Here is a 9,923-nt window from a genome sequence, read left to right as displayed (position 1 = left end):
TCCCATTACTGGGGATATACCCAAAGGATTATAAGTCATGCTGCTATAAAGTCACATGCACATGTATGTTTATTGCGGCACTATTCACAATAGCAAAGACTTGGAATCAACCCAAATGTCCATCAGTGACAGACTGGATTAAGAAAATGTGGCACATATACACCAGAGAATACTATGCAGCCGTAAAAAAGGATGAGTTTGTGAGTTTGTGTCCTTTGTAGGGACATGGATGCAGCTGGAAACCATCATTCTCAGCAAACTATCACAAGAACAGAAAACCAAATACCACATGTTCTCACTCATAGGTGGAAATTGAACAATGAGATCACTTGGACACAGGAAGGGGATCATCACACACCGGGTCCTATTGTGGGGAGGGGGAAGAGGGAAGGGATAGCATTAGGAGATATACCTAATGTGAATGACGAGTTAATGGGTGCAGCACACCAACATGGCACGTGTATACATATGTGAGAAACCTGCACGTTGTGCACATGTACCCTAGAACTTAAAGTATAATAAAAAAAAAAAAAGAAAGAAAAAAATGGAAACAGACAAACATCAAGTCATGAGTGGATAAACACTTCATAAACCCTGCATCCATGCAATACTGTTAGGCAGTAAAATGAAAGGAACTACTGATACACGGAATAACATGATTGAATCTCAAAAACATGCTAAGTGAAAGAAAACAGGAGCAAAAGGCTACATACTGTATGATCTGTTATATTAAATTCTCAAAAAGGCAACATTATCAAAACAAAGTTCTAGGGATGCGGATTGACCACAGAGAGGCCCTAGGGAAACTTTTTGGATGATAGAAGGTTCTAAACGTGACTAGACTAACAAAGCTCAACAAATTGCATACTTAAAATGGGAGAATTTTATTGTATGCCGATTATACCTCATTAAAGCTGTAAAACAAACTGCCAAGCCTGAGACATTTGAAGTGAAAATTCTTATATGCCTTCCTTTTTCTTCTTAATCTGATAGAATTAACATATTGTTTGTGTTTCAAGCAGTTTTTCTCTAGGATACCAATGCATTTACACTAGATTAGTTGACTCATTGACTTAACAAAGAAGACTTACACAATTGTTCAATTTTACATTGAATTTTGCCATGTGATTATTCTTAAAACTGTTATCCTTTGCTATACATACTGAAATATTTGTAGGTGGAATATGAAGTCTAGAATGTACTTTAAAATATTCTAAAAACCAAAAAGGGTTGTTCACATGAAACAAATTGGTAAATGTTGATAATTTTTGAGGCCGGATTATGTGTACCTGGGGGTTTATTGTGTTACTCTATTGAATTTTGTTTATGATTGGAATTTTCCATAATGAAAAGGGGAAAACTGAAACTAGATGACTAGATAAAATATAAACATAACGCAAATTCAGTTTCCTCTTGTATTAGTAATAACATGTTTGAAAATATGATAAAAATATAAAATACCTGGAATCAAACTTACAAGAAATATGTAAACTATACATCTTTGAGAACATGAAATATAAGTCTTAACACATTAATAGATGGGAAGATTCAGTATTTTTCAAATAGCAATTTACCTGAAATTGTTTTGAGTTCCAGTGCAAATTTTAAATGAATTGTTTTTATTACTTGAAAAGTTGTCTTCAAAGGTCAATGAAAAAGCAGTGCCCAAGGCCGGGCGCGGTGGCTCAAGCCTGTAATCCCAGCACTTTGGGAGGCCGAGACAGGCAGATCACGAGGTCAGGAGATCGAGACCATTCTGGCTAACACGGTGAAACCCCGTCTCTACTAAAAACTACAAAAAACTAGCCAGGCGATGTGGCGGCGCCTGTAGTCCCAGCTACCCGGGAGGCTGAGACAGGAGAATGGCGTGAACCCGGGAGGCGGAGCTTGCAGTGAGCTGAGATCCGGCCACAGCACTCCAGCCTGGGTGACAGAGCGAGACTCTGTCTCAAAAAAAAAAAAAAAAAAAGCAGTGCCCATTAATAGAAAAGAAAATTTGAAAGGACTTTTCCTTCAAGATATGAAAATATAATATAAAATTATAGCAATTAAGTGGCACTCTGTCTAGGGATTATCAGATAGTAGCGCCAGGAAATCAAATACAGAATCCATAAAGAAATGTTGGGGCAGTTGGATTACTGTGTGGGGAAAAGAATACTAAGACTTTACACCATACACAAAAATAAATCATGATAGATTATTTAAATATGAAAACCATAAAATCCAGAAAGAAAAATATTTGATTAAAGTTGATTACCTATTTGATAAAATACAGTTAACCCTTCAACAACAATGGGGATTGGGGCATTGACCTTCACGCAGTTGAAAATTTGTTTGTAACTTTTGGGTTCCCAAAAACTTAACCTACTAACAGCCTATTGCTGCACAGAAGCCTTACCGATAACATAAAATAGTCGCTTAACATATTTTGTATGTTTCATGTATTATGTATTATATTCTTTTATAAAGTAAGCTAGGGAAAAGAAATGATCATTAATAAAATCATAAGAAAGAAAAAATACGTTCAGTGTTCATTAAGTGGAAATGAATCATCATAAAGGTCTTCCTCCCCATTGTCTTCACGTTGAGTAGGCTGAGAAGGAGAAAAAAGAGGAGAGGTTGGTCTTGCTGTCTCGGGGTGGCAGAGGTGGAAGAAAATCTGTATGTAAGTCGACCCGCACAGGTCAAACCCATGTTTTTCAAGGGTCAACAGTATTTGAAAAAATACTTGACAGTAATATATGAAAAAGAGTGAAAACCTCAATATGAAAAATGTTCATGCATCAATAAGAGACAAAAGACATTGATGAGCAGCAACTCACAGTTGGCAAGAATACACCATTGTATGGGAAATATTATTAGTGTGCTAACCAATGATTAGCAGTCTACCTTATCACAGATCATGTGAGTCAGCTTGATTCGGTGTAAGATAGAGGTCATTTGTTGTTTTCATTTTTACCTTATTAATCTTTATTTTTCTTATTCTTTCCTGTTGTATAAATCCTTAAGCATCAAAAGTCTTGTCTTACACTTTTTACTTAACAACTATTAGTGGTAGTTAATTTTTGAGAACTCCTGCCAAGGACTTTTGAAAACAGCCTTTAAATTGTTTTGTTTTGTTTTGTTTTTTGAGGTTTTTTTTTTTTTAATTATACTTTAAGTTCTAGGGTACATGTGCATAACGTGCAGGTTTGTTACATATGTATACTTGTGCCATGTTGGTGTGCTGCACCCATCAACTCATCAGCACCCATCAATTCATCATTTATATCATGTATAACTCCCCAATGCAATCCCTCCCCCCTCCCCCCTCCCCATGATAGGCCCCAGTGTGTGATGTTCCCCTTCCCGAGTCCAAGTGATCTCATTGTTCAGTTCCCACCTATGAGTGAGAACATGCGGTGTTTGGTTTTCTGTTCTTGTGATAGTTTGCTAAGAATGATGGTTTCCAGCTGCATCCATGTCCCTACAAAGGACACAAACTCATCCTTTTTTATGGCTGCATAGTATTCCATGGTGTATATGTGCCACATTTTCTTAATCCAGTCTGTCACTGATGGACATTTGGGTTGATTCCAAGTCTTTGCTATTGTGAATAGTGCCGCAATAAACATACGTGTGCATGTGTCTTTATAGCAGCATGATTTATAATCCTTTGGGTATATACCCAGTAATGGGATGGCTGGGTCATATGGTACTTCTAGTTCTAGATCCTTGAGGAATCGCACTTCTAGTTCTAGATCCTTGAGGAATCGCCATACTACTGTTTTCCACAATGGTTGAACTAGTTTACAATCCCACCAACAGTGTAAAAGTGTTCCTATTTCTCCACATCCTCTCCAGCACCTGTTGTTTCCTGACTTTAAATTGTTAAGTAAGTTGTTGAACTTAGCATAATACTGTTGCCACATGACTTAATAATCCAACAGATTTTCTTAGATGGAAATGGAAGATACTAGAAGGTAATTGTCACTATACAGAAAACAAACATCTTTTAAACATACTCATACAGAGCTATACAGTGGACTTACATGATATATTTAAGTTACGTGACTTCAACTATGCTGTTGCCGTGAAATAGAAAAAGGAAAACAATGTAAATAATGCAGAAGATTCTGCCATTCTACTGAACAAGTGTATACGTTATACAGCTATGCCTTTATACTTACATAAAGGGATTTGAAATGATTATTTTGACTATGTAATTTTCATTTTACTTTCTTACTACAGAACCTAAATTTCTCTATGTGCACCTGAATTTTTATTGTATTTGGAAGGTCAGAAATAACTCTGTTCATTGAGATTCAATTTTAATATTTACCATATTCCTTAGTTCTTAATTGCTTTGACCACAAATAATTTGATACTACCTTTATCTTATCTCATAGGCTACTGGATCAAGGTCAGTTCCTATGCCACTGTCAAATATATCAGTGCCAAAATCATCTGTTTCACGTGTGCCCTGCAATGTAGAAGGAATAAGCCCTGAATTAGAAAAGGTGTTCATTAAAGAAAATAATGGGAAGGAAGAAGTATCCAAGGTAAGGTTACATGGGATATTTGAATCCTTTTTTTGTTTGATATAACGACCTGTCTGAAAAGTACTTTTTTAGTAACGGCTTTATTAAGATATAATTCACATGCCATCCAGTTTACTCATTTAGTGTACAATTCAGTGGTTTTTAAGAGGTTCAGTGTTATACAACCATCACCACAGTCAATTTTACAGCATTTTCATCATCCCAAAAAGAAACATTTTATCCTTTCACAGTGGTCTCTCTTTTCCCTGTAATACTCTTGGCCCTAGGCAGCCACTAATCTGCTTACGGATTTTTTGGTGGTGTTTCTAGACACTTCATATCAATGGAATCATACAACGTGGCCTTTTGTAACTGAATTTTTTTTTTAACTTGGTATAGTGTTTTTAAGGTTCACCCATATTTAGCCTGTTATCGGTGACTTTCTTTTTATGGCCAAATATTAATCAGTTATATGGATTTTATTTATTCAGTTATCAGTTAATAGAAATTTGGATTGTTTTACTTTTTGGCTATTGTGAATAATGCTTCTATAAACATTTGTACACAAGTTTTTGTGTGAATATACTGTTTGCATTTCTCTTGGGTGTATACCTAGGGTTGGAATTGCTGATGTGGTAACTCTGTTTAACCTTTTGAGGAACTGCCAGACTCTTTTCCAAAGTGTCTTCATCATTATCCATTCCAACCAATGTATAAGAATTCCAGTTTCTCTGCATCCTCACCAACACTTGTGATTATCTGTCCTTTTTTAATTATAGCAATCTTAGTGGATGTGAAGTGATATATCACTGTGGTATTAATTTGCATTTCCTAGTGACTGAAGATGTTAAGCATCTTTTCGTGTGCTAGTGGTTTTTTGTTTTGTTTTGTTTTGTTTTGTTTTGTTTTGAGATGGAGTCTCTCTCTTTCCCCAGGCTGGAGTGCAGTGGCACCATCTCAGCTCACCGCAAGCTCCGCCTCCCGGGTTCCTACCATTCTCCTGCCTCAGCCTCCCGAGTAGAGTAGCTGGGACTACAGGCACCTGCCACCACACCCGGCTAATTTTTTTGTATTTTAGTAGAGACAGGGTTTCACCATGTTAGCCAGGATGGTCTGGATCTCCTGACCTCGTCATCCACCCGCCTTGGCCTCCCAAAGTGCTAGGATTACAGGCATGAGCCACCGCACCCAGCCTTTAGTGGTCATTTGTATATTCTCATTGGAGAAATGTTTTTTTTAGGTCTTTTCCCCATTTTAAAATTGGCAGTGAAATTGCTAGGTCGTAGCATTTGTACATTTAAAATCTTGAATATTGCCAGAATTACCCTCCCAAAAGGTTGTACTGTTTTACTCTCCTTCAACATTTCATGTTAAGTTTATAATTTTATATGTATTACAACATCAAGGAACTCTTCGGACATCATGGCATCCCTGTTTACCATTGAACTCTTTTTTTTTTTTTTTTTTGTTTTGAGACAGGGTCTCGTTCTGTTGCCCAGACTGGAGTGCAGTGGCACAATCTCAGTTCACTGCAACCTCTGCCTCCCAGGTTCAAGTGATTCTCCCACTTCAGCCTCCTGAATAGCTGGGATTACAGGCACACACCACAATGCCCAGCTAATTTTTGTATTTTTAGTAGAGACAAGGTGTTACCATGTTGGCCAGGCTGGTCTTGAACTCCTCACCTCAAATGATCCGCCCACCTTGGCCTCCCAAAGTCCTTGGATTACAGGCATGAGCCACTGTGCCCAGCCCATTAAACTGTTTTCTTTACACATCAAGTAAAGTTTAAGAACAGTAATGTAAGGATGTAAACTTTTGGTCTAATTTTTAGAGGATGAGATAATTCACATATTTGCTGATTCCTTAAAACATCCTTAAAAGCAAAACTATACTAAAATAAAAAACTTGGTAAGGTACTTCTGCTTTTAAATAAGCCATACTTCAATTGTAGCCATATCAGAATTTTCTGGGATAACCTACAAACTTATAATTTTAAAAGTTTTAGATTTATGATTAAGTGTTTTAATTAATCAAAGTTTTAATTAATCAGAATATCACCATGAACTGGCCAGTAGCCAAAAAAGGAAAATTGTCTGGTTAACTATGTCAGTATTCCAACATAGTTAACCAGACAACTTGTTCACATTTTTTGGTTTATAAAATGAACTGGTATATAAATAATTAAAAATTATCTTTAGAGTAGAATAGTTATTGTTGTGAAGTTGGTATAGTTTTTGTTTACCAGCATACTGTAGACAAATGAAGTTTTTAACTTTTTAGGTTCAAAGGTACATGTGCAGGTTTGTAATATAGGTAAATTGTATGTCACGGGATTTGGTGCACAGATTATTTCACCACCCAGGTAATAATCATACTACCTGATGAGGTAGTTTTTCAATCCTCACCCTACTCCCATCCTCTACCCTCAAGTAGGCCCTGATATCTGTTGTTCCCTTCTTTGTATCTATATGTACTCAATGTTTAGTTCCCATTTGTAAGTAAGAATATGTATAGTATTTGGTTTTCTGTTCCTGTGTTAGTTTACTTAGGATAATGGCCTTTAGCACCATCCATGTTGCTGCAAAGGACATGATCTTATTCTTTTTATGGCTGCATAGTATTCCATAGTATATATGTACCACATTTTCTTTATCCAGTCTACCACTGATGGACATTTAGGTTGATTCTGTATGTTTGTTATTGTAAACAGTGCTGTGATGAACATGTGCATTCTTGTGTCTTTATGGTAGAGCAATTTATATTTCTTTGGGTGTATATTCAATAATGGGATTGCTAAGTTGAATAGTAATTCTGCTTTGAGTTCTTTGAGAAATCTCCACAGTGCTTTCCACAGTAGCTAAACTTATTTACATTCCCACCAGCGGTGTATAAGCATTCCCTTTTCTCCACAAACTTGCCAACATCTGTTTTTTTGGCTTTTTTGTTTAGTTTTGGTTTTTTTGGTGATGGAGTCTCACCATGTTGCCCAGGTTGGCATGCAATGGAGCAGTCTTGACTCACTGCAACTTCTGCCTCCCGGGTTCAAGTGATTCTCCTGCCTCAGCCTCCCAAATGGCTGGGACTGCAGGTGCATGCTGCCATGCCCGNACTTCTAGTTCTAGATCCTTGAGGAATCGCACTTCTAGTTCTAGATCCTTGAGGAATCGCCATACTACTGTTTTCCACAATGGTTGAACTAGTTTACAATCCCACCAACAGTGTAAAAGTGTTCCTATTTCTCCACATCCTCTCCAGCACCTGTTGTTTCCTGACTTTAAATTGTTAAGTAAGTTGTTGAACTTAGCATAATACTGTTGCCACATGACTTAATAATCCAACAGATTTTCTTAGATGGAAATGGAAGATACTAGAAGGTAATTGTCACTATACAGAAAACAAACATCTTTTAAACATACTCATACAGAGCTATACAGTGGACTTACATGATATATTTAAGTTACGTGACTTCAACTATGCTGTTGCCGTGAAATAGAAAAGGAAAACAATGTAAATAATGCAGAAGATTCTGCCATTCTACTGAACAAGTGTATACGTTATACAGCTATGCCTTTATACTTACATAAAGGGATTTGAAATGATTATTTTGACTATGTAATTTTCATTTTACTTTCTTACTACAGAACCTAAATTTCTCTATGTGCACCTGAATTTTATTGTATTTGGAAGGTCAGAAATAACTCTGTTCATTGAGATTCAATTTTAATATTTACCATATTCCTTAGTTCTTAATTGCTTTGACCACAAATAATTTGATACTACCTTTATCTTATCTCATAGGCTACTGGATCAAGGTCAGTTCCTATGCCACTGTCAAATATATCAGTGCCAAAATCATCTGTTTCACGTGTGCCCTGCAATGTAGAAGGAATAAGCCCTGAATTAGAAAAGGTGTTCATTAAAGAAAATAATGGGAAGGAAGAAGTATCCAAGGTAAGGTTACATGGGATATTTGAATCCTTTTTTTGTTTGATATAACGACCTGTCTGAAAAGTACTTTTTTAGTAACGGCTTTATTAAGATATAATTCACATGCCATCCAGTTTACTCATTTAGTGTACAATTCAGTGGTTTTAAGAGGTTCAGTGTTATACAACCATCACCACAGTCAATTTTACAGCATTTTCATCATCCCAAAAGAAACATTTTATCCTTTCACAGTGGTCTCTCTTTTCCCTGTAATACTCTTGGCCCTAGGCAGCCACTAATCTGCTTACGGATTTTTTGGTGGTGTTTCTAGACACTTCATATCAATGGAATCATACAACGTGGCCTTTTGTAACTGAATTTTTTTTTTAACTTGGTATAGTGTTTTAAGGTTCACCCATATTTAGCCTGTTATCGGTGACTTTCTTTTATGGCCAAATATTAATCAGTTATATGGATTTTATTTATTCAGTTATCAGTTAATAGAAATTTGGATTGTTTTACTTTTGGCTATTGTGAATAATGCTTCTATAAACATTTGTACACAAGTTTTGTGTGAATATACTGTTTGCATTTCTCTTGGGTGTATACCTAGGGTTGGAATTGCTGATGTGGTAACTCTGTTTAACCTTTTGAGGAACTGCCAGACTCTTTTCCAAAGTGTCTTCATCATTATCCATTCCAACCAATGTATAAGAATTCCAGTTTCTCTGCATCCTCACCAACACTTGTGATTATCTGTCCTTTTTTAATTATAGCAATCTTAGTGGATGTGAAGTGATATATCACTGTGGTATTAATTTGCATTTCCTAGTGACTGAAGATGTTAAGCATCTTTTCGTGTGCTAGTGGTTTTTTGTTTTGTTTTGTTTTGTTTTGTTTTGTTTTGAGATGGAGTCTCTCTCTTTCCCCCAGGCTGGAGTGCAGTGGCACCATCTCAGCTCACCGCAAGCTCCGCCTCCCGGGTTCCTACCATTCTCCTGCCTCAGCCTCCCGAGTAGAGTAGCTGGGACTACAGGCACCTGCCACCACACCCGGCTAATTTTTTTGTATTTTTAGTAGAGACAGGGTTTCACCATGTTAGCCAGGATGGTCTGGATCTCCTGACCTCGTCATCCACCCGCCTTGGCCTCCCAAAGTGCTAGGATTACAGGCATGAGCCACCGCACCCAGCCTTTAGTGGTCATTTGTATATTCTCATTGGAGAAATGTTTTTTTTAGGTCTTTTTCCCCATTTTAAAATTGGCAGTGAAATTGCTAGGTCGTAGCATTTGTACATTTAAAATCTTGAATATTGCCAGAATTACCCTCCCAAAAGGTTGTACTGTTTTACTCTCCTTCAACATTTCATGTTAAGTTTATAATTTTATATGTATTACAACATCAAGGAACTCTTCGGACATCATGGCATCCCTGTTTACCATTGAACTCTTTTTTTTTTTTTTTTTTTTTTTT

General features: G+C 36.7%; 1 protein-coding gene across 1 annotated transcript in view; it reads left to right on the top strand.

Moving 5' to 3' along the window:
- The window catches only part of GLCCI1 (glucocorticoid induced 1), a 140,205-nt gene that overhangs the window by 102,663 nt on the left and 27,619 nt on the right, over positions 1-9,923 (top strand). The window contains 1 exon segment of the mRNA XM_017893875.1: positions 4,389-4,541. Coding sequence (XP_017749364.1) covers positions 4,389-4,541 — 153 coding nt within the window.

Source organism: Rhinopithecus bieti, unplaced genomic scaffold (genome assembly GCF_001698545.2).
Source record: "Rhinopithecus bieti isolate Rb0 unplaced genomic scaffold, ASM169854v2 scaffold_23881, whole genome shotgun sequence".
NCBI lineage: Eukaryota > Metazoa > Chordata > Mammalia > Primates > Cercopithecidae > Rhinopithecus > Rhinopithecus bieti.
Note: the sequence above shows the minus strand (reverse complement) of the source record. Positions and strands in the feature narration are given on the sequence as shown.